The sequence below is a fragment of the Ranitomeya variabilis genome, chromosome 3 (assembly GCF_051348905.1).
Source record: "Ranitomeya variabilis isolate aRanVar5 chromosome 3, aRanVar5.hap1, whole genome shotgun sequence".
Lineage (NCBI taxonomy): Eukaryota > Metazoa > Chordata > Amphibia > Anura > Dendrobatidae > Ranitomeya > Ranitomeya variabilis.
In genome coordinates this window covers 76,998,575-77,024,194 of record NC_135234.1, presented here as the reverse complement: position 1 = coordinate 77,024,194, position 25,620 = coordinate 76,998,575, and the positions used below count along the sequence as shown (strand labels likewise).

Here is a 25,620-nt window from a genome sequence, read left to right as displayed (position 1 = left end):
GTCATGGACTCATTCAGACTCGCAGGCACAGGGAACCCCACCATAACATCCTTAATGGCATCAGAGAGACCTTCTCTGAAAATCGCCGCCAGGGCGCACTCATTCCACTGAGTAAGCACAGACCATTTGCGGAATTTTTGGCAGTATATTTCAGCTTCATCTTGCCCCTGAGACAAGGACATCAAGGCCTTTTCCGCCTGAAGCTCTAAATGAGGTTCCTCATAAAGCAACCCCAAGGCCAGAAAAAACGCATCCACATTGAGCAACGCAGGATCCCCTGGTGCCAATGCAAAAGCCCAGTCTTGAGGGTCGCCCCGGAGCAAGGAAATTACAATCCTGACCTGCTGTGCAGGGTCTCCGGCAGAGCGAGACTTCAGGGACAAAAACAATTTGCAATTATTTTTAAAATTTTGAAAGTGAGATCTATTCCCCGAGAAGAATTCAGGCAAAGGAATTCTAGGCTCAGACATAGGTGCATGAACAACAAAATCTTGCAAATTTTGTACCTTTGTGGCGAGATTATTCAAACCTGTAGCTACACTCTGAAGATCCATTTGAAACAGGTGAACACAGAGCCATTCAAGGATTAGAAGGAGAGAAAGAGAGGAAGGCTGCAGTATAGGCAGACTAGCAAGTGATTCAATTAAGAGCACACTCAGAACTAAAGGGAAAAAAAAAAAAAAAAAATTGTAGCAGACTTCTTTTTTCTCTCCTTTCTCAGCCAGTAATTTAACCCTTTTTTTTGGCCGGTCAAACTGTCATGATTCTCAATGGCGAGAGAACATAGCCCAGCATATATGAGAACTAGCTCTTGGAAGATGGAAACTATACTGACCATGAACTAAACCTGCCGCACAACTAGAAGTGGCCGGGTAGCATGCCTACGTTTTTTAACCCTAGATGCCCAGCGCCAGCCGGAGAACTACCTAATCCTAGCAGAGGAAAAGACAGTCCTGGCTCACCTCTAGAGAAATTTTCCCAAAAAGCAGACAGAGGCCCCCACATATATTGGCGGTGATTATAGATGAAATGACAAACGTAGTATGAAAATAGGTTTAGCAAAATCGAGGTCCGCTTTCTAGATAGCAGGAAGACAGAAAGGACACTTTCATGGTCAGCAGAAAACCCTATCAAAACACCATCCAGAAATTCCTTTAAGACTCTAGCATTAACTCATAACACCAGAGTGGCAATTTCCGATCACAAGAGCTTTCCAGACACAGTAACGAAACAGCAGCTGTGAACAGGAACAAAATGCAAAAACACACAAGGACAAAAGTCCAACTTAGCTGGGAGTTGTCTAGAAGCAGGAACAAGCACAGAAGGCTTCTGATTACATTGTTGACCGGCAAGAAACTGACAGAGGAGCAAGGTTATATAGCGACTCCCACATCCTGATAGGAGCAGGTGAACAGAGGGGATGATGCACACAAGTTCAATTCCACAAGTGGCCACCGGGGGAGCCCAGAATCCAATTTCACAACACTAAACACATTTCCATATAGCCAATACAGTATATTATGGTAGAAGAACTAAATGGACCAGGATCCGTAATAATACAGCGCCATGTGAAAGTATTCGGCCCCTTGGAATTTTTCAACCTTTTCCCACATATCATGCTTCAAACATAAAGATACCATATGTACATTTTTCATGAAGAATCAACAACAAGTTCGGCCCCTTTAACTTAATACTTTGTTGCGCCACCTTTTGCTGCGATTACAGCTGCAAGTCGCTTGGAGTATGTCTCTATCAGTTTTGTACATCGAGAGACTGAAATTCTTGCCCATTTTTCCTTGGCAAACAGCTTGAGCTCAGTGAGGTTTGATGGAGATCGTTTGTGAACAGCAGTTTTCAGCTCTTTCCACAGATTCTCGATTGGATTGAGGTCTGGACTTTGACTTGGCCACACCTGGATACGTTTATTTGTGAACCATTCCATTGCAGATTTTGCCTTATGTTTGGGATCATTGTCTTGTTGGAAGACAAATCCCCGTCCCAGTCTCAGGTCTTTTGCAGACTCCAACAGGTTTTGTTAAAAAATGGTCCTGTATTTGGCTCCATCCATCTTCCCATCAATTTTAACCATCTTCCCTGTCCCTGCTAAAGAAAAGCGGGCCCAAACCATAATTCTGCCACCACCATGTTTAACAGTGGGGATGGTGTGTTCAAGGTGATGAGCTGTGTTGCCTTTACGCCAAAAATGATGTTTTGCATTGTTGCCAAAAAGTTCGATTTTGGTTTCATCTGATCAGAGCACCTTCTTCCACACGTTTGGTGTGTCTCCCAGGTGGCTTGTTGCAAACTTTAAACCACACTTTTTATGGATATCTTTGAGAAATGACTTTCTTCTTGCCACTCTTCCATAAAGGCCAGATTTGTGCAGTGTACAACTGATTGTTGTCCTATGGACAGACTGTCCCAACTCAGCTGTAGATCTCTGCAGCTCATCCAGAGTGATCATGGGCCTCTTGGCTGCATCTCTGATCAGTCTTCTCCTTGTTTGAGATTAAAGTTTAGAGGGAAGGCCGGGTCTTGGTAGATTTGGAGCCGCATATTCATCACTGTAATGAGCGGTACCACGTGACCGCTCACACAGGACAAGCTGCTTTCACCCGAGCAGGACAGAAGGGATGAATGCCAGCTTCAGCACCACACGCAGGGGACAGCGCTTAACTGTAGCGCTGTTTCTCATGCAGCGGTACGTGCACACGGAGGAGAGTGCACGCTGTTCTCCGTGTGCACATGTGCGGGATGCTTTGCGGACCGTGCTGCCGGAGAAACACGGACATGTCTCCGTGTTTTGCACACGGACACACGCTCCGTGAAAACACGCAGGTATGTGCATAGACCCATTCATTTGAATGGGTCTACGTGTGTCAGTGTCTCCGGTATGTGAGAAAACTGTCACTACACGTACCGGAGCCACTGACGTGTGAAACCGGCCTAAAGCAGGATTTCATGTGCTCCACCCTTTTATATTCATTATAAAAGCCTTCGTTTTCAACAAGTGCGGCAATAATATATATTTGAGACATTATAAAACATTTATAGAGTGAATGTGTTTTACTACATCACAATAACAGAAGTTAGCAGCAGTGATATAAAAATCTTATGATCTGATGTGAGGGAAAATGTGGGTAATATTCTCCTATAAACTCTATTCTGTAACCTTTGCTTCTGCATAATAAGCAGATCATAGGAGTAGAGATAAATAATAAAAAAAATAATAATTGTAGAGTATAGAGATTTTGGTGAGGTTTTGCTGTTGCAGATTTTCTGCGCTTATTATGTAAATTAGGTTACTTGAATTTTTTTTTTATTGTGTTTTTTGAGTGTATGTTTTTATAAATGTGTATATATTGATGCAGTTGTGCAGATTACATGAGTTTTTAGTTAATTTCCATAGAGAAATACACTTAAAAAGAACACGCAGTTTTTACCTTTCCGCATTTAATGTTATTCTGTGGGGAATATCCACACATAAAACTCTGCGTACCTGCAAGAGATATTGACATTTTACAGATTTCAAAAACACAGTGCACAGGTCAGTTTATGTGGGGTAAAAAAAAGCAAAGTGGGCTTGATAGGTTTATAAATCCCAGTCATTTTGATGGAACTGCAAAATGCTGTGTTTTTTGTGCAGCAAATATACACAGCCTCAAAAAATCATCATGGGAACTTATTCATCATCTAAATGGTGTGTACATGATGTCCTTTAAACTTAAGCGAACCAACTGAATTTTTCAAGCAGAAGATGCTTCTGGCATTTTTTTTTCTGAAGCGTCTTTTTTGTTGCTTTGTTGGGCGTTTCTTCAGTGTTTTTCCAACAATTCTAACTGGTAGTGTTTTTTGAAGGGTTTTCCCATGGTTTTTGTGACGTCTTTTTTACTATCGCTTTCCAGTCTTTTGGTTCTAATGAAAAATAAAACCTTGAAACGTGTTGACAAAATACATGTGTGATCAAATCCTTGAACCTTGGGCAGCGCGGACTCTGAACCATCATATTCCTCATTTATTGCAACGTATCTCCTTGGTGGTCCTGCTGCAGCCTTTACATACTTCTAAGTAAATGAAAAAGTCTTTTTCAGCTCACCTGTCCACTTTGTGCATGGCTGCAATCCCAGGAAAATCGGATACGTAGTGGAAAAGTCCAGCACCAAAAGGTTGCACTCCAACAAACTTTATTCCAAAATCTTCATGTAAAAACATAGAGAACCGACAATAGGAGAAATGGCAAAAATAGCAGAGGTCCCAGACACCGGTTTACGCATTTCAGGGCCAAATATGCCCCTTAGTCATAACCTCTACATGTTCTATAGGAGTTGTGACTGTGACAACCCTATCAGGGGAACCTTTTTTTAACATGCGTTTTTATCATATTTTTGACTCTTGTTGGTTTGTCATGCTGTAAATAAAGCTGCTTTATTTTTTCTACTTCTTGGTATTTGGCTTTAACACAATTTTATTGATATACTTAGGTGTGGATAACATTCATTTTTTATTCATTTCTGCAGGGGAAATGCAATAAAAACGCATGTGCATTTGGTTACCTGCAGGGAAAATCCGCACAGATAATTCAGCGCACCTGCTAGAGAAACTGACACATTGCGGACTTGAAACATGCACCGCAGGTTAGTTTCCACTGAGTAATAAAAAAGTACTGTGGGTGTGAAATTTCTATAAATCCCATCCACATTGCTGGAACTGTAAGGCTATGTGCACACGTTCAGGATTTCTTGCAGAAATTTCCTGAGCAAAACCGGACATATTCTGCAAGAAATCCGCATGAGTTTTTTTTTGCTTTTTTTTTTTTGCGTTTTTTTCCAGAGATTTCCCAATGCAATGATATAGTGGGAAATCCGCAAAAAATCTGCAAAATTAATGAACATGCTTAGTTTTTTTTACCAAAACCTCATTGTGGGTTTGCAGTTTTTCAATTTTCGTAACCCCGGGCTGCAGTTTACTTAAAAAAAAACCAAACACACTGTGCTTTAGCTCTCAATCTTATACCAAAATAAATGCTTTTAGTTTCATCAGCGTTTTGGATCCAATTTTAATCAGTTTTTGGTGCTTGTGTCAGTTTTTACCATCAGTGTTTCATCAACTTTTCTTGTATAAAAAAAAATGGAGGAGGTTTTTCCAGCTTCTCTTCAGATAGTCAGTGAAAAACAGACAGCAAAAGAATGGCATCCGAGTGCTTTTTTTCACAGACCCATAGACTTGTCTTAGCAAGTTTGATCTATGACTTGCATCAAACTCTGACATGTCTCATGTGATGTTGTGTCGACTCAATGAATACCCCATAGACTGTGTGAATAGCCCTATACATTATATCCATGAATCTGTGAAAAACACGGATAAAACACGAACGTGAAAAATTCATGTTTAAATGATCTCTAAGTCACCCTCCTCAGAACAGCACTGGACCCACAGAGAGGAGGAAAAGAACACTTTTAAAAAAAACAAACTGTTGCTGGGAGACAACTGTATTCGGAAAACCTCTTCAAGAACCCTCAAGGCTGTGACAATACCTAGTGCTCCACATTTATGACCAGCATGAGGATAGTGTGAGTACTGTATCTCCTAAACATGTGTGACATGCAGTTCCCAGGGAACCCAGTGGTGGTGGCCGTGCCCGACGCCTGGTGCAGTGAATAGGGCGCATGGCTATGGATATGTGGGGGTTGACACCGACATTTTACTGTTCCCTCAGATCTAAGTGGTTAGTAGCGTTCCCCGTGATGTGATGCTGGCGGCCAGTACTGACACTATGGATGTTATCCACCCTTCTAGGGCCGTGACCCCTACCTGGCCTCAGTGTCCCAATTCTCGGTAATCTTCATTACATTTATCTAGCTAATGTCCAAATTTGCTCTATGGGCAACTTACTTCAGTCCATGAGTATTCCTATTGCATCCACGGCATCCTTGTAACTAGACTGTGTGTATTGGGGGACCAGGGTATTCCTCCTTTCCTGTACTGGAAATATTCTATGCGCTGTCCCACATCTTCTCCGATTAGTCTGCTCCACTAATGGACACAGAAAGAAAAGGGCCCTTGTGCAAGAACAATATATGGGCCCTTTGCAGCCCAAGAGCTCCTTCAAATGCAAAATTGCACCTGCTTTGGACGTAGAAATGGGCCCCTTCACCTCCTGGGTCCCAGTGCGGCTGCACAGGTTGCACCAATCATATGTCTGCCCCTGGTCTGCTCCATCCGGCCTGCTGGAACAGGGAGAGTAAATCTCCTACAAGTTGCTGTGGCTGTTCTCAGTTTTCACTGTCTACTCTAACTAGAATCCATGGTTGCAGCAGGTTTGAACCCCAAAGACCAACCACAAACTTATTCCCTATCTACCATACCAGCCAAGTGGTGAGTTTAACCCTTAGGCTGGGGTCACACTTATCGTATGAAAAATCGGTCGGAGTCTCCCTGCCGAGAGTTGCAAGAGTGGTCTCCGCATGGTGATCCGTGTGTAATGCATTTGCAATGCGATGATGCGATTTCCTCGTATCTATGCATCCATATGACATCCGTATGACATGAGTATGGCTTTACATTTCTCACTGCTTTTCCCCATTGAATTTAATGGCTCAATGGGCTAAAATGAGGAGAATGTGTGCAGCTTGACTCTAAACTTTACTGTCAAAATTTCATGAACAGTTCCACAGTCAGCTCCTGGCCTAGTTTCAAGGTAATGGTAGACGATATCCATTTTTGGTGAACATATATGTAGTCAATCTGATTTTCTTAGGCCCCATTCGGTGATGTCCATGTTTAGAGTCTGCATTTGTGATTTTGAAAGAAGGTGTGTGGCGTGTTGTGAATTAGACTTTTTGGCTCCCTCTTGTGGTCACTAGTGGTATGACTCTGGGATTGTCTTTTTTCTGTTTGGCACTCACCTGGGTCGTTAGTCCAGTGGTGTCGCTATATTAACTTCCTGGATCCTTAGTCCAGTGCCTGGCATCGTTGTAATCAGATCCTTCTGTTGCTCCTGTCTGCTGGTCCTGGCTCTTGCAAAATTAAGCTAAGTCTTGCTTCTTTGTTTTTTGAGTTACTTGCTTTGCTACTATTTTTGTCCAGCTTGTACTAAATGTGATTTCTGACCTTGCTGGAAGCTCTAGGGGGCTGGTGTTCTCCCCCCGGCCGTTAGACGGTTCGGGGGTTCTTGAATATCCAGCGTGGATATTTTAATAGGGTTTTTGCTGACCATATAAGTCATCTTACTATATTCTGCTATTAGCTAGTGGGCCTCTCTTTGCTAAATACCTAGCTCATTCTTATGTTTGTCTTTTCCTCTTACCTCACCGTTATTATTTGTTGGGGGCTTGTATCCAACTTTTGGGGTCTTTTCTCTGGAGGCAAGAAAGGTCTTTCTTTTCCCTTCTAGGGTTAGTTAGTTCTCTGGCTGGCGCGAGACGTCTAGAACCAACGTAGGCACGTTCCCCGGCTACTTCTATTTGTGGTGCTAGGATTAGATATATGGTCAGCCCAGTTACCACTGCCCTATGAGCTGGTTTTTTGTGTTTGCAGACTTGGTATTTATTCCTGAGACCCTCTGCCATTGGGGTCATAACAGTATGCCAGGCCTACATTGAATGTTTAATGCATTGCAGAAGTGGGATATAAGAAAGGAAATTCTGAATTTTTTTTTTTTCTTCCTCCCCTTTACCTCTGAGTGGCTTGAGCTTGCTGCAGACATGAATGTCCAGACCTTGATTACAAGTGTGTACCAGCTTGCTGCTCGTGTGCAAAGCATACAAGATTTTGTTACCAGTAGTCCTATGTCTGAACCTAAAATACCTATTCCTGAACTGTTTTCTGGAGACCGATTTAAGTTTAGGAATTTCAGGGATAATTGTAAATTGTTTCTATCCCTGAGACCCCGTTCATCTGGAGACTCAGTTCAGCAAGTTAAAATTGTTATCTCTTTTTTACGGGGCGACCCTCAGGATTGGGCCTTCTCGCTAGCACCAGGAGATCCGGCATTGGCAAATATTGATGCGTTTTTTCTGGCGCTCGGATTGCTTTACGAGGAACCCAATCTTGAGGTTCAGGCAGAAAAAGCCTTGCTGGCTATTTCTCAGGGCCAGGATGAAGCTGAAGTGTATTGCCAAAAATTTCGGAAATGGTCCGTGCTTACTCAGTGGAATGAGTGTGCTCTGGCCGCAAACTTCAGAAATGGCCTTTCTGAAGCCATTAAGAATGTGATGGTGGGTTTCTCCATTCCTACAAGTCTGAATGATTCCATGGCGCTGGCTATTCAAATTGACCGGCGTTTGCGGGAGCGCAAAACCGCTAATCCTCTGGTGGTGTTGTCTAAACAAACACCTGATTTGATGCAATGTGATAGAATTCAGACCAGAAATGAGCGGAAAAATCATAGACGTCAGAATGGGTTGTGTTTTTACTGTGGTGATTCTACACATGTTATATCAGCATGCTCTAAACGCCTAACAAGGGTTGTTAGTCCTGTCGCCATTGGTAATTTGCAACCTAAATTTATTTTGTCTGTGACTTTAATTTGCTCATTGTCCTCCTACCCTGTTATGGCGTTTGTGGATTCAGGTGCTGCCCTGAGTCTTATGGATCTGTCGTTTGCCAAGCGCTGTGGTTTTGTTCTTGAGCCGTTGGTTAATCCTATCCCTCTGAGGGGTATTGATGCTACGCCATTGGCGGAAAATAAACCGCAGTTTTGGACACAGGTAACCATGTGCATGACTCCTGAACATCGGGAGGTGATTCGTTTTCTTGTTCTGCATAAAATGCATGATTTGGTCGTTTTGGGGTTGCCATGGTTACAGACTCATAATCCAGTCTTGGATTGGAAGGCAATGTCTGTGTCAAGTTGGGGCTGTCAGGGTATTCATGGTGATTCCCCGCCGGTGTCTATTGCTTCCTCTACTCCTTCGGAAGTTCCTGAGTATTTGTCTGATTATCAGGATGTGTTCAGCGAGTCCAGGTCCAGTGTTCTGCCTCCTCATAGGGACTGTGACTGTGCCATAGATTTGATTCCAGGTAGCAAATTTCCTAAGGGAAGACTATTTAATCTGTCTGTACCTGAGCATACCGCAATGCGTTCGTATATCAAGGAATCTCTGGAGAAGGGGCATATCCGTCCTTCCTCTTCCCCTCTTGGTGCGGGATTCTTTTTTGTGGCCAAGAAGGACGGATCTTTGAGACCTTGTATTGACTATCGGCTTTTGAATAAAATCAGTGTTAAATTTCAGTATCCTTTGCCTCTGTTGTCAGACTTGTTTGCCCGAATTAAAGGTGCCAAGTGGTTCACCAAGATAGATCTTCGTGGTGCGTACAACCTTGTGCGCATTAAGCGAGGAGATGAATGGAAAACCGCGTTTAATACGCCCGAAGGTCATTTTGAGTACTTGGTGATGCCTTTTGGGCTCTCTAATGCTCCTTCAGTGTTTCAGTCCTTTATGCATGATATTTTCCGGAAGTATCTGGATAAATTTATGATCGTTTATCTGGATGATATTCTGTTTTTTTCTGATGACTGGGACTCGCATGTAGAGCAGGTCAGGATGGTGTTTCAGGTTTTGCGTGAGAATGCTTTATTTGTTAAGGGCTCAAAGTGTCTCTTTGGAGTACAGAAGGTTCCCTTTTTGGGGTTTATTTTTTCCCCTTCTGCGGTGGAGATGGACCCAGTCAAGGTCCGTGCTATTCATGATTGGACTCAACCTACGTCAGTTAAGAGTCTTCAGAAGTTCTTGGGTTTTGCTAACTTCTACCGTCATTTTATTGCTAATTTTTCTAGCATTGCTAAACCTTTGACGGATATGACCAAGAAAGGTTCTGATGTTGCTAACTGGGCTCCTGCAGCCGTGGAGGCTTTCCAGGAGTTGAAGCGTCGGTTTACTTCGGCGCCTGTTTTGTGCCAGCCTGATGTCTCACTTCCCTTTCAGGTTGAAGTGGATGCTTCTGAGATTGGGGCAGGGGCCGTTTTGTCGCAGAGAGGCCCTGGTTGCTCTGTGATGAGACCTTGTGCCTTTTTCTCTAGGAAGTTTTCGCTTGCTGAGCGGAATTATGATGTTGGCAATCGGGAGTTGTTGGCCATGAAGTGGGCATTTGAGGAGTGGCGTCTTGACTGATCACAAAAATTTGATGTATCTCGAGTCTGCTAAACGCCTGAATCCTAGACAGGCCCGCTGGTCATTGTTTTTCTCCCGTTTTGACTTTGTGGTCTCGTATTTACCAGGTTCAAAGAATGTGAAGGCTGATGCTCTTTCAAGGAGCTTTGTGCCTGACTCTCCGGGAGTCGCAGAACCAGTTGGTATTCTTAAAGAGGGAGTTATCCTGTCAGCCATTTCTCCGGATTTGCGACGTGTGTTGCAGAGATTTCAGGCTGGTAGACCTGACTCTTGTCCACCTGACAGACTGTTTGTTCCTGATAAGTGGACCAGCAGAGTCATTTCCGAGGTTCATTCCTCGGTGTTGGCAGGGCATCCGGGAATTTTTGGCACCAGAGATCTGGTGGCTAGGTCCTTTTGGTGGCCTTCCTTGTCACGGGATGTGCGGTCGTTTGTGCAGTCCTGTGGGACTTGTGCTCGAGCTAAGCCTTGCTGTTCGCGTGCCAGCGGGTTGCTCTTGCCCTTGCCTGTCCCGAAGAGGCCTTGGACACACATTTCCATGGATTTCATTTCAGATCTCCCGGTGTCTCAGGACATGTCTGTCATCTGGGTGGTATGTGATCGCTTTTCTAAGATGGTCCATTTGGTACCTTTGCCTAAGCTGCCTTCCTCTTCCGATCTGGTTCCTGTGTTCTTTCAGAATGTGGTTCGTTTACACGGCATTCCTGAGAATATTGTGTCTGACAGAGGATCCCAGTTTGTTTCCAGGTTCTGGCGATCCTTTTGTGCTAGGATGGGCATTGAGTTGTCGTTTTCGTCTGCCTTTCATCCTCAGACTAATGGACAAACGGAGCGAACTAATCAGACTCTGGAGGCTTATTTGAGGTGTTTTGTTTCTGCGGATCAGGATGATTGGGTGACCTTCTTGCCGTTGGCTGAGTTTGCCCTTAATAATCGGGCTAGTTCCGCTACATTGGTTTCGCCATTTTTCTGCAACTCTGGTTTCCATCCTCGTTTTTCCTCGGGACATGTGGAGCCTTCTGACTGTCCTGGGGTAGATTCTGTGGTGGATAGGTTGCAGCAGATCTGGAATCATGTGGTGGACAACTTAAAGTTGTCACAAGAGAAGGCTCAGCGTTTTGCCAACCGCCGCCGCGGTGTGGGTCCCCGACTTCGTGTTGGGGATTTGGTATGGCTGTCTTCTCGATTTGTTCCTATGAAGGTCTCCTCTCCTAAATTTAAGCCTCGCTTCATCGGTCCTTACAAGATATTGGAAATCCTTAATCCTGTGTCCTTTTGCTTGGATCTTCCCGTGTCGTTTGCCATTCACAACGTGTTCCATAGGTCTTTGTTGCGGCGGTACGTTGTACCTGTGGTTCCTTCTGTTGAGCCTCCTGCTCCGGTGTTGGTTGAGGGCGAGTTGGAGTACGTGGTGGAGAAGATCTTGGATTCTCGTCTCTCCAGGCGGAGGCTTCAGTATCTGGTCAAGTGGAAGGGCTATGGTCAGGAGGGTAATTCCTGGGTGGTTGCCTCTGATGTGCATGCGGCCGATTTAGTTCGTGCCTTTCACGCTGCTCATCCTGATCGCCCTGGTGGTCTTGGTGAGGGTTCGGTGACCCCTCCTTAAGGGGGGGTACTGTTGTGAATTAGACTTTTTGGCTCCCTCTTGTGGTCACTAGTGGTATGACTCTGGGATTGTCTTTTTTCTGTTTGGCACTCACCTGGGTCGTTAGTCCAGGGGTGTCGCTATATTAACTTCCTGGATCCTTAGTCCAGTGCCTGGCATCGTTGTAATCAGATCCTTCTGTTGCTCCTGTCTGCTGGTCCTGGCTCTTGCAAAATTAAGCTAAGTCTTGCTTCTTTGTTTTTTGAGTTACTTGCTTTGCTACTATTTTTGTCCAGCTTGTACTAAATGTGATTTCTGACCTTGCTGGAAGCTCTAGGGGGCTGGTGTTCTCCCCCCGGCCGTTAGACGGTTCGGGGGTTCTTGAATATCCAGCGTGGATATTTTAATAGGGTTTTTGCTGACCATATAAGTCATCTTACTATATTCTGCTATTAGCTAGTGGGCCTCTCTTTGCTAAATACCTAGCTCATTCTTATGTTTGTCTTTTCCTCTTACCTCACCGTTATTATTTGTTGGGGGCTTGTATCCAACTTTTGGGGTCTTTTCTCTGGAGGCAAGAAAGGTCTTTCTTTTCCCTTCTAGGGTTAGTTAGTTCTCCGGCTGGCGCGAGACGTCTAGAACCAACGTAGGCACGTTCCCCGGCTACTTCTATTTGTGGTGCTAGGATTAGATATATGGTCAGCCCAGTTACCACTGCCCTATGAGCTGGTTTTTTGTGTTTGCAGACTTGGTATTTATTCCTGAGACCCTCTGCCATTGGGGTCATAACAGTGGCGCCCCAGTGTCTTGGACATCACAGTGGTATTGCTTTCCTCTCAGGGAGAGTGATGCTATGTTTGGAGGCAAGAAAGGATAACTGCATCCAGGTATCACAAACATGCAATGCATTTCATACTCCAGGCCACCAGGGGGAGCTTCTGCTCCTATTTATTAGGTCACTCCCCATATAGATATATAACTGGTAGTCTGTAGGGAAAGTTAGTGAGTTCCAGACAGAAGTTAGTTGCTGGCTGAGCTCAGCTCAGTCAGTTCCAGACAGAGGTCTGAGGAGGACAGAGGGTCAATGGAGCTGTGCATGCCCTCAGAGCTGCAGCTCCCAGAAAGAGACATTGAAAGGCAGAATTGTATTGCAGCGAGTGTGAAGGAAGTCGAAGCAAAGGAGAGGATACCAGAAGTGGACCAGCCCCGCTCAGGCTGCCTCCTTTTGAGGTGCAAAATCCCGGTAGCCGGAACACTGAGGGAGTAAGGACCTCTACGCCTTATTTCAGAAACTGGCAGGACAGCTAATTGCAGGTTACCTGTCCGCACCTACACACAGGAGGCACGGTGACACCTACAGAGCCGGATTATCTAAGAGACCCTATAAACAGGCTCAAGTCACCAGTCATATGGGTTTTGTCCTATCCTATACGGAGGACAGAGAGAGGGAAACATCGCATCTGTGAGACCCTTATGTGAAGCCATAGGCAGTAAGGGACTACACCACTGCAGCGCAAGGGAAGGCTACTGATTTCCACCTGGACAAGGGAACTCTGGACTTGCCTCCAAACCGGCCGTACTCTGCCTGCCCTGTGATCTGGTGCCCTGGACTGTGGATGCTGAAGTCTTCAGTAAAGGTAAAGAGACTGCAACCTGTTGTGGCAGAGGCAGCATTGGACTTCGGGAGTGTCAGCATTGGTTTATTATTTTCATTATTCCTTTGGGCAAACAAAAGTAAATCTTGGAAAACCTGTATAATTAGTTATCCTAAATTTAGAAGTTATCCCCTATCTTCTGCATAAGGGATAGCTTTCCAATCACGGGGATCCAACTGCTGGGACCACCCACAATCCGGAGAACCAGAGCTCTGAAGAGCACTATGTAGATGCAGGTGTGGTCGATCAAACACACTGCTGCGTCATTTACATGTGACACTTCAAATAACTCCTTTAAGAGAGTAGTGAGGAGCAAGGCCAAGTAAAGCAAAATTCACTGATCGAATGTGGTGAGTGTTAAGGTATGTGGGCTGGTGGAGTTTGTGTGCCAGGGCCGTTTTTTTCACCCAGTCTGGCCCTGGTTATGTGTCAGTTTCTAGAACGGAAAAAAACAATTAGGGTAGTTGTAACTGATCTATTTTTTGTTTTGTTTTCTTTATCTTTTTTTGTGTTTGTCCTAAAAACAAAACATACAAATGGAAGTGTGAACATTGCCTAGAGTAACTTTGCTGATAATTTGTAATGCCATCGCCGGCCATGACTGATCACTGTATTATGTCAATGTTATTTCATAGCATGGTATTAAATACATTATTATTTCACACCCTTCTCGTAAGCATAATGACCAGATAAATGGTTTATTTCTATTAATTGTGCTTTTTTTTTTCTCATAGTGACAACAGCAAATGTGATAATACTTCTTCCCCCTCAGAGGATCTGACCTTCTGCCTACTGAACCGGCACAAGTAACTTCTTCTTACATATCGGTGATATTAAGGGTGACTGCATGCAACTGAAACTCCACCCACGCATAGTGGCCAAAGGCCAAATTATTTTGTCAGAAATGGCTGAAAAGAATATTTAACAACGTAAAAGATAATAATAAAACAATTAATTTATTATAATATATAATAATAATATATACTGTAATAGTTAGTGATGAGTGAGTGTACTCGTTTGCTCGGGTTTTCCTGAGCACGCTCGGGTGGTCTCCGAGTATTTTTTAGTGTTCGGAGATTTAGTTTTTGTTGACTCAGCTGCATGATTTACGGCTGCTAGCCAGGCTGTGTACATGTGGGGGTTGCCTGGTGGCTAGGGAATCCACCCATGTACTCAGGCTGTCTAGCAGCTGTAAATCATTCAGCTGCAGCAACAAAAACTAAATCTCCGAGCAGTCACAAATACTCGGAGACCACCCGAGCGTGCTCGGGAAAACCCGAGCAACGAGTATACTCGCTCATCACTAACAATAATTTATAAGGCACATAGTAAGCCACTGTATCAGCAATCCTGTGACAATTGTATATATTTCCATATGTGTAGGCAGGGGATGGTGTAATTTGGCTGCCCCGGGCTTTCACTTATAGGAGTTTGACCGGCACAGCTTCAGTTACCGCTCAGTGCATAGAGAGCGGCAACTGTAACTGCGCCTCCAGCACTGGTTGACCGCAGGCTCAGCATTAGAGTCAGCTGTAAGTCAGTGCAGGGGGCGCTCTCTGTACACAGAGCGGTAACTTAAACCATGCCCATGTGACCTCTGTGATTGAAAGAGTGAGGCTGCTCATGGTAATAAAGTTAATTTCCACCAAGCAGCAGGGCTCTCAGTGCCGGCAGCAGGGCTCTCAGTGCCAGCAGCAATGCTCTCAGTTCTGACAGTGGGGTTCTTAGTATCGGTGCCGCATCTGTTAGAATAACCCCATATCTGCATGTTAATAGCATTATTTTCACATGACAGATTGCATTTAAAGGGAATCTGTCACCTCAAATTGGCGGGCTATGTAAATGCCCTGTGTTCGGTCAGATAAGCAGCAAAGCTGTAAAGCATTACTGCGCATACTGCGTGCAGTGCCCCAGAGTCCTGGTCGTTGCAGTACTGTGGCTCCGCCACTAAGGGGAGCTATAGTACGTCTGATGGCACTGAAGGAGTTCATCTGATCAGGTATCACAGACACCAATACATTTCACAGCCGGGCCACCAGGGGGAGCTAAGGGTTCTATTCACTAGGCCACTCCCCACCATTGAGGGTAAACTGGGGGTCAGGCAGGAAGTTAGATCAGAAAGCTGACTGGGTTGGAACCAGGCAACTCCTTGTGGCAGAGGGTGTTGTGGGAGAAGATTCGGTAGGGTCCCTGTCAGGGGTGGGATCCTGACAGAGGCTTGGCAACTTGAGCGAACGTAACGGGACCGTGCCTGCTCAGTATAGCGGCGGTGCCCAAGGAGGGATTGGAAGCGAAATAGATTGTGCTGAGTGAGAAACGAGATCAAAGCAACAAGGAGAATACCAGTAGGGGTCGTGCTGTAAGACCGAGGCAACATCCTACTGAGGCGCACAACCGGCGGCCGGAACGCCGAGGGAGTATTACAATATTCAGCTTCAAGCAATACTCTAAACCAACGGCAGGACAGTCAGTCAAAGGCGGGCTGTCTCATCTAAATCACCTATGCAGTCTTGGGGGGCAACTTGTGGAGAGGGGCGACTCTAGGGTCCCGGAAGAGCTCCGAGCCTACCCGTCAAACGGGTGCCGTCCCAACCGTAACATCAGGGAGGGACGGAGGATTAGCAGAACATCATCTAATCGAGTTGTGAGGGAACTTAAGAAATGGACACAACAGTTGTGGGGACTTTCCGTAAGCACAGCAGGGAAGGACCGCAACACATAGCGCTAGCAGGAAGGCACAGATTTCCACCTGTAAAGAGTACTCCGGAGGTGCCATTGGACCGGCCGGACTTGCGCAGCCTGGTTATCCGGATTCCGGACTGAGGACCCAGAGATCTTCAGTAAAGAGGTAAAGAGACTGCAACCTGGTGTCCTCGTTATTTACTGCACCGCACCACTACAGCCTCACCACCACCACTACCCACATCTATCATTCACTGTACGCCCCTCAGCAGGGTCACGGACCGGGCCTAGCCACCGTGACAACCCCAAAGCAGAGACTCAGAGGCCCGGTACCGGGTACCCCTCGGCCCTGCGGCAGTGGGGGCGCTACACTGCGCGTGCGCGAGGCAAGATTGAATTGCGCACGCGCAAACTATGGAGGACACCTACTCAAATTCCCGAAGATATTGCGGACAGCGGGGAAAGATGGGGTGGAGGAAAGAAGACGAAACACCGCCCATCTGACCGAACCAGGGCATTTGCATAGCCCACCAATTTGAGGTGACAGATTTCCTTTAAAGACTACCCATCAATGTATGACAGATTTGTCCACAGGGCACAACTAACATAAGATTAGATCTGGTGATTTTGAAGCCTGTGCTGTGTAAGTAAAAAGTGGTGCATGAGCTTAATATATATATGGAATTACAACATATGATAAATCTGATACTACTTTGTTATTTAAAGGGGACCCCTCAGCATGTTTTTCCATATAGACATAGTGGTATGGTTGTATAAAAAAATCTTCCCTTTTCAGTTGAGATTCTATGTGCCCATCATGACAAATCCAGTGAAAAAGTCATATGCAAATCAGGCTGGAAGGTTATTGAGGGCATGTCAATGCCCGCTATCTGCGGACCAGACATCACCTCACAAGAAGTGAGGTGTCTTCCAGGTGCCCAAATCAAAGATGTGTCTTGTAGGGTTTCAAGACTCTACAGTGCTACAGACTACTATCCATGCCTACGAGTGCATGTAGGAACGAATGACACAGCAAAAAAGGACCTGGATACTAGTTGCAGAGATTTTGAAGCTCTAGACCTGAAAGTGAAGGAACTGAGAGTGCAGATCGTCTTCTCATCCATCCTCCTAGTGGAGTGGAGATTAAACAGGATTTTACAGGTGAACAACTGGCTGCGTCACTGGTGCTGTCAACAACCTTTTGGTTTTCTTGACCATGGAGCTCATTACTCCCTGCTAGAGATGGGTTGCATCTTACAAAAACAGGAAAACACATATTTGGTAGATGCCTTGCTACACTCAGCAGGAGAGCTTTAAAACCCCTTCACGACCTCCGCCGTGCTATTACGGCGGAGGTCGGATCCCCTGCTTTGATGTGGGCTCCGGCGCTGAGCCCACCTCAAAGCAGGGACATGTCAGCTGTTTTGAACAGCTGACATGTGCCCACAATAGTGGCGGGTGAAATTGCGATTCACCCGCCGCTATTAACTAGTTAAATGCCGCTGTCAAAGGCTGACCGGCGCTTCCGGCCGCGTGGCCAGAAATGAGCGCATCGCCGACCCCGTCACATGATCGGGGGTCAGCGATGCGTCGGCATAGCAACCAGAGGTCTCCTTGAGACCTCTATGGTTGCTGATGTCGGCTTGCTGTGAGCGCCACCCTGTGGTCGGCGCTCATAGCAAGCCTGTAATTCAGCTACATAGGAGCAATCTGATGATCGCTGCTATGTAGCAGAGCCGATAAGGCTATGCCAGCTTCTAGCCTCCCATGGAGGCTATTGAAGCATGGCAAAAGTAAAAAAAAAAGTTTAAAAAAAATATGAAAAAAATAAAAAAAATATAAAAGTTTAAATCACTCCCCTTTCGCCCCATTCAAAATAAAACAATAAAAAAATCAAACCTACACATATTTGGAATCGACGAGTTCAGAATTGCCCGATCTATCAATTAAAAAAAGGATTAACCTGATAGCTAAACAGCCTAGCGAGAAAAAAAATTTGAAAAGCCAGAATTACGTTTTTTTGGTCGCTGCGACATTGCATTAAAATGTAATAACGGGCGATCAAAAGAACATATCTGCACCAAAAAGGTATTTTTAAAAATGCCAGCTCAGCACGCAAAAAATAAGCCCTCACCTGACCCTAGATTACGAAAAATGGAGACGCTACGGGTATTGGAAAATTGCGCAAATTTTTTTTTTTTTTTTTTAGCAAAGTTTTGAATTTTTTTTACCACTTAGATAAAACGTAACCTAGACATGTTTGGTGTTTTAGAACTCATAATGACCTGGAGAATCAAAATGGCTGGTCAGTTTTAGCATTTAGTGAACCTAGCAAAAAAGCCAAACAAAAAACAAGTGTGGGATTGCACTTTTTTTTGCAATTTCACCGCACTTGGAATTTTTTTCCCGTTTTCTGGTACACGACATGCTAAAACCAATGATGTTGTTGAAAAGTGCAACTTGTCCCGCAAAATACAAGCCATCACATGGCCATATTGACAGAAAAAAAAAAAAGTTATGGCTCTGGGAAGGAGGGGAGCAAAAAACGAGAACGCAAAAACGGAAAAGGGCAAGGTATTGAAGGGGTTAACCTAGAGCAAAATGGGATGGGAAATATACAGCCAGGAAAAAGTATGCAGCTAATTAATTCCTTTTAAGAACCCTGCTATTAGAAGTGGAAATGAAGAACAAGAACAGCAATTTCTGAATGAAAATAGAGGAGCAAGAGAAACCGACTACAAACTAAAATGTGTCCATACAGATGCACAGAGCATGGGAAACAAACAAGGAGAATTGGAGAGATATGATATCATAGGCATCACTGAAACTTGCTGGGATCATACACACACATGATTGGAATGTAAACCTTGAAGGCTACAAGTTATTTATAAGAAACAGGATTAACCAGAAGGGAGCAGGTGTTGCATTGTATGTTAGGAAAGCGCATAGCTCCACAGATTTTCAAGTTTCAGATAATGGTAGCGCTACAGAAACTGTTTTGGTAAGAATACTAGAAGAGAAAAACAGAAAGGACACTATTGTAGGTGTTTACTATAGGCAATCTGGACAGACTGAAGATCTGAAGCTATGGATGAACTCTTTTTACATCAGATGTCTTTGTTCTAAAAAAAAAAGTATGACATAGTGATCATGGGAGATTTTATCTATCCAGATATTTGCTGTGAATCTCTCTCAGGCAAAGTAATGGGTCCTGAATAGGGTTGAGCGAAACGGGTCGTTCATTTTCATAAGTCGCCGACTTTTGGCAAAGTCGGCGTCTCATGAAACCCGATCCGATCCCAGTGTGGGTCGGCCACGTGGAACGCGAACTTGGCGCCAAAGTCGCGTTTCGAATGACGCCTTCCCCGCCATTTTTTTGAGCCAATTAATTGTGGGCAGCATGATGACATAGGTTCCGGCTCCTGCGGCATCATAGTGCTATGTTACGTTTTCGGACGTAGTCATTTCCGGAGTCAAAAAATAACATATGCCTTGCATGGAGGAGAGAGAGAGAGAGAGAGAGAGAGAGAGAGAGAGAGAGAGAGAGCGAGAGAGAGAGAGAGAGAGAGCGAGAGAGAGAGAGAGAGAGAGAGAGAGAGAGAGAGAGAGAGAATAAAAAAAATAATTTCATTGACATACATTGGGTTTCGTGTTCCGGGTCCGGAACCCGACTTTACAGTAGAATCGGCCGATTCCATACGATCCGACATCCGAGGAGGTCGGGTTTCACAAAACCCACCTCGATCCTAAAAAAGCTAAGGTCGCTCAACCCTAGTCCTGAACTTTCTTATCTTTTCTTGCTGACAACTTTATCTTTCAAAAGGTAGAAGAGAGAACAACAGGATATTTCATCTTGGACCTAATTCTTACCAACAGGGAGAAATTTGTTGAGGAAGCGTAAGTGGCTGGGAATTAAGGAGGCAGCGATCATTCTATCCTCGAATTTTGATTACAGCAGGAGGAATACCAGCGAGGACTCAGTCTTTAACCCCTTCACCCCCAAGGGTGGTTTGCACGTTAATGACCGGGCCAATTTTTACAATTCTGACCACTGTCCCTTTATGAGGTTATAACTCTGGAACGCTTCAACGGATCTTGGCGATTCTGACATTGTTTTCTCGTGACATATTGTACTTCATGTTAGTGGTAAAATTTCTTCGATATAACTTGCGTTTATTTGTGACAAAAACGAATATTTGGCGAAAATTTTGAAAATTTCGCAATTTTCCAACTTTGAATTTTTATGCCCTTAAATCACAGACATATGTCACACAAAATACTTAATAAATAAAATTTCCCACATGTCTACTTTACATCAGCACAATTTTGGAACCAAATTTTTTTTTGTGACGGAGTTATAAGGGTTAAAAGTTGACCAGCAATTTCTCATTTTTACAACACCATTTTTTTTTAGGGACCACATCTCATTTGAAGTCATTTTGACGGGTCTATATGATAGAAAATACCCAAGTGTGACACCATTCTAAAAACTGCACCCCTCAAGGTACTCAAAACCACTTTCAAGAAGTTTATTAACCCTTCAGGTGTTTCACAGGAATTTTTGGAATGTTTAAATAAAAATGAACATTTAACTTTTTTTCACACAAAATTTATTTCAGCTCCAATTTGTTTTATTTTACCAAGGGTAACAGGAGAAAATAGACCCAAAAAGTTGTTGTACAATTTGTCCTGAGTACGCTGATACCCCATGTGTGGGGGTAAACCACAGTTTGGGCGCATGGCAGAGCTTGGAAGCAAAGGAGCGCCATTTGACTTTTCAATGCAAAATTGACTGGAATTGAGATGGGACGCCATGTTGCATTTGGAGAGCCCCTGATGTGCCTAAACATTGAAACCCCTAACAAGTGACACCATTTTGGAAAGTAGACCCCCTAAGGAACTTATCTAGATGTGTGGTGAGCACTTTGACCCAACAAGTGCTTTACAGAAGTTTATAATGCAGAGCCGTAAAAATAAAAAATCATATTTTTTCACAAAAATGATCTTTTCACCCCCAATTTTTTATTTTCCCAAGGGTAAGAGAAGAAATTGGACCCCAAAAATTGTTGTGCAATTTGTCCTGAGTACACTGATACCCCATATGTGGGTGTAAACCATTGTTTGGGCGCAGGGCAGTGCTCAGAAGGGAAGGAGCGCCATTTGACTTTTCAATGCAAAATTGACTGGAATTGAGATGGGACGCCATGTTGCGTTTGGAGAGCCCCTAATGTGCCTAAACATTGAAACCCCCCACGAGTGACACCATTTTGGAAAGTAGACCCCTTAAGGAACTTATCTAGATGTGTGTTGAGCACTTTGACCCAACAAGTGCTTCACAGAAGTTTATAATGCAGAGCCGTAAAAATAAAAAATCATATTTTTTCACAAAAATGATCTTTTCACCCCCATTTTTTTATTTCCCCAAGGGTAAGAGAAGAAATTAGACCACAAAAGTTGTTGTGCAATTTGTCCTGAGTACGACTATACCCCATATGTGGGTGTAAACCATTGTTTGGGCGCATAGCAGAGCTCAGAAGGGAAGAAGCGCTATTTTACTTTTCAATGCAAAATTGACTGGAATTAAGATGGGATGCCATGTTGCGTTTGGAGAGCCCCTGATGTGCCTAAACATTAAACCCCCCCACAAGTGACACCATTTTGGAAAGTAGACCCCCTAAGGAACTTATCTAGATGTGTTTTGAGAGCTTTGAACCCCCAAGTGTTTCACTACAGTTTATAACGCAGAGCCGTGAAAATAAATTTTTTTTTTTTTTTCACAAAAATGATTTTTTAGCCCCCAGTTTTGTATTTTCACAAGGGTATCAGGATAAATTGGACCCCAAAAGTTGTTGTCCAATTTGTCTGGAGTACGCTGATACCCCATTTGTGGGGGGGGACCACTGTTTGGGCGCATGACAGAGCTCGGAAGGGAAGGAGCGCCATTTGGAATGCAGACTTAAATGGATTGGTCTGCAGGCGTCACGTTGCATTTGCAGAGCCCCTGATGTACCCAAACAGTACAAACCCCCCACAAGTGACCCCATATTGGAAACTAGACCCCCCCAATGAACTTATCTAGATGTGTTGTGAGAACTTTGAACCCCCAAGTGTTTCACTACAGTTTATAACACAGAGCCGTGAAAATAAAAATTTTTTTTTTTTTTCACAAAAATTATTTTTTAGCCCCCAGTTTTGTATTTTCACAAGGGTATCAGGATAAATTGGACCCTAAAAGTTGTTGTCCAATTTGTCCTGAGTACGCTGATACCCCCTATGTGGGGGGGAACCACTGTTTGGGCGCATGACAGAGCTCAGAAGGGAAGGAGCGCCATTTGGAATGCAGACTTAAATGGATTGGTCTGCAGGCGTCACGTTGCATTTGCAGAGCCCCTGATGTACCCAAACAGTACAAACTCCCCACAAGTGACCCCATATTGGAAACTAGACCCCCCAAGGAACTTATCTAGATGTGTTGTGAGAACTTTGAACCCCCAAGTGTTTCACTACAGTTTATAACGCAGAGCCGTGAAAATAAAAATTATTTTTTTTTTCACAAAAATGATTTTTTAGCCCCCAGTTTTGTATTTTCACAAGGGTATCAGGATAAATTGGACCCCAAAAGTTGTTGTCCAATTTGTCCTGAGTACGCTGATACCCCCTATGTGGGGGGGAACCACTGTTTGGGCGCATGACAGAGCTCGGAAGGGAAGGAGCGCCATTTGGAATGCAGACTTAAATGGATTGGTCTGCAGGCGTCACGTTGCATTTGCAGAGCCCCTGATGTACCCAAATAGTACAAACCCCCCACAAGTGACCCCATATTGGAAACTAGACCTCCCAAGGAACTTATCTAGATGTGTTGTGAGAACTTTGAACCCCCAAGTGTTTCACTACAGTTTACAACGCAGAGCCGTGAAAATAAAACATATTTTTTTTCCCACAAAAATGATTTTTAGCCCCCCAAATTTTTATTTTCCCAAGGATAACAAGAGAACTTGGACCCCAGAAGTTGTTGTTCAATTTGTCCCTAGTACGCTGATACCCCATATGTTGGGGTAAACCCCTTTTTGGACGCACGGGAGAGCTCGGAAGGGAAGGAGCACTGTTTTACTTTTTCAACGCAGAATTGGCTGGAATTGAGATTGGACGCCATGTCGCGTTTGGAGAGCCCCTGATGTGCCTGAACAGTGGAAACTCCCCAATTCTACCTGAAACCCTACCCCTAACCTCACCCCTAACCGTTTACTGAACATTTTCTGACAGTCATAAGTGCCACGTATATAAGTGCCACGTATATAAGTGCCACGTATTTAAGTGCCACGTATTTAAGTGCCACGTATTTCAGTGCCACGTATTTCAGTGCCACGATATTTCAGTGCCACGTATTTCAGTGCCACGTATTTCAGGCGCTGAAAAATACGTGGCACGTAAATACTTCAGTGCCACGATATTTCAGTGCCACGATATTTCAGTGTCACGTATTTCAGTGCCACGTATTTCAGGCACTGAAAAATACGTGGCACGTAAATACGTGGCACGTAAATACGTGGCACTGAAATACGTGGCACTTAAATACGTGGCACTTAAATACGTGGCACTTAAATACGTGGCACTTAAATACGTGGCACTTATATACATGGCCACTGAAATATCGTGGCACTTATATACGTATATACGTATATAAACGTATATTTCAGTGCCACGTATTTCAGTGCCACGTATTTCAGGTTAGGGCTAGGGGTAGGGTTAGGTTTTTTTTTTTTTTTCTTGTTTTCTTGTGTTTTTCTATAAAAACGCATGCGTTTTACCACGTTTACATGCATTTTTTCACACATGTGGTTTTTTTAAAAAACGCATGCAGATAAAAACGCAAGTGTGAAACCAGACTAAAAGACGCTTTTTATAGCAAAAAAGTTTTTGCGTCTCCACATTTTGAGACCTATAATTTTTCCACATTTTGGTCCACAGAGTCATGTGAGGTCTTGTTTTTTGCGGGACGAGTTGACGTTTTTATTGGTAACATTTTCGGACACGTGACCATTTTTTATCACTTTTTATTCCGATTTTTGTGAGGCAGAATAACCAAAAACCAGCTATTCATGAATTTCTTTTGGGGGAGGCGTTTATACCGTTCTGCGCTTGGTAAAATTGATAAAGCAGTTTTATTCGTCGGGTCAGTACGATTACAGCGATACCTCATTTATATCATTTTTTTATGTTTTGACGCTTTTATACGATAAAAACTATTTTATAGAAAAAATAATTATTTTGGCATCGCTTTATTCTGAGGACTATAACTTTTTTATTTTTTTGCTGATGATGCTGTATGGCGGCTCGTTTTTTGCGGGACAAGATGACGTTTTCAGCGGTAACATGGTTATTTATATCCGTCTTTTTGATCGCGTGTTATTCCACTTTTTGTTCGGCGGTATGGTAATAAAGCGTTGTTTTTTGCCTCGTTTTTTTTTTTTTTTTCTTACGGTGTTTACTGAAGGGGTTAACTAGTGGGCCAGTTTTATAGGTTGGGTCGTTACGGACGCGGCGATACTAAATATGTGTACTTTTATTGTTTTTGTTTTTTTTTTTTAGATAAAGAAATGTATTTATGGGAATAATATTTTTTTTATTATTATTATTTATTTAGGAATTTTTTTTTTTTTTTTTTTTTTACACATGTGGAAATTTTTTTTTTTACTTTTTTACTTTGTCCCAGGGGGGGACATCACAGATCGCAGATCTGATAGTGTGCACAGCACTCTATCAGATCGGCGATCATACTTTCATCGGAGCAGGCTGCAGCTTTCATCTGCAGCCTGCTCCGACCCGGAAGTGCTCCCTGCAGGACCCGGATACAGCCCCTCGGCCATTTTGGATCCGGGGCCTGCAGGGAGAAGACGTTCGGTACGAGGTGAGTACATCACCTTGTACCGATCGTCTCAGGGAAGCACGCAGGGAGCCCCCTCCCTGCGCGATGCTTCCCTGTACCGCCGGTACACCGCGATCATGTTTGATCGCGGTGTGCCGGGGGTTAATGTGCCGGGGGCGGTCCGTGACCGCTCCTGGCACATAGTGCCGGATGTCAGCTGCGATATGCAGCCGACACCCGGCCGCGATCGGCCGCGCTCCCCCCGTGAGCGCGGCCGATCGCGTATGACTTACTATCCCGTCGGCGGTCATGGGGGCCCACCCCACCTCGACGGGATAGTACGTCTGATGTCAGGAAGTGGTTAAGGTTGGACTTCAGAAAAGCAGATTTTAATGTACTCAGAAAGCGGGTAGAAAAGGTGCAATGGCTGGATGTTTTAAAGGACACAAATGTCCAAGAAGGATGAGAGATTTTGATAAATGAAAATTGTAGTCAAAGAGTGGTAATAAATGGTTGCACATCCAATTGGAAGAGTGTTTCAAGTGGGGTACCACAAGGCTCTGTCCTGGCCCCAGTGTTGTTTAACATTTTTATAAATGATCTAGATAAGGGAACTAAAGACAATGCAAAGCTGGGAGGGATAGCTAACACTAGAGAAGACAGAGAAAGGATTCAGAAGGATCTAGATAAGTTTGAACAGCTAATAGATAGCCAATTAAC

General features: G+C 44.1%; 1 protein-coding gene across 7 annotated transcripts in view; it reads left to right on the top strand.

Moving 5' to 3' along the window:
- LOC143815207 (transient receptor potential cation channel subfamily V member 3-like) overlaps positions 1 to 25,620 on the top strand; it is a 106,582-nt gene that overhangs the window by 11,039 nt on the left and 69,923 nt on the right. For 2 of the 7 annotated variants that reach the window (XM_077294212.1, XM_077294211.1), the window contains exon 2: positions 14,087 to 14,158. In XM_077294212.1, the coding sequence (XP_077150327.1) occupies positions 14,087 to 14,158 (72 nt within the window). Of the gene's footprint in view, positions 1 to 4,517; positions 4,635 to 14,086; positions 14,282 to 25,620 lie in introns of those variants that run through there. The other 5 variants (XM_077294213.1, XM_077294217.1, XM_077294216.1 and 2 more) reach the window with 5 other exon arrangements.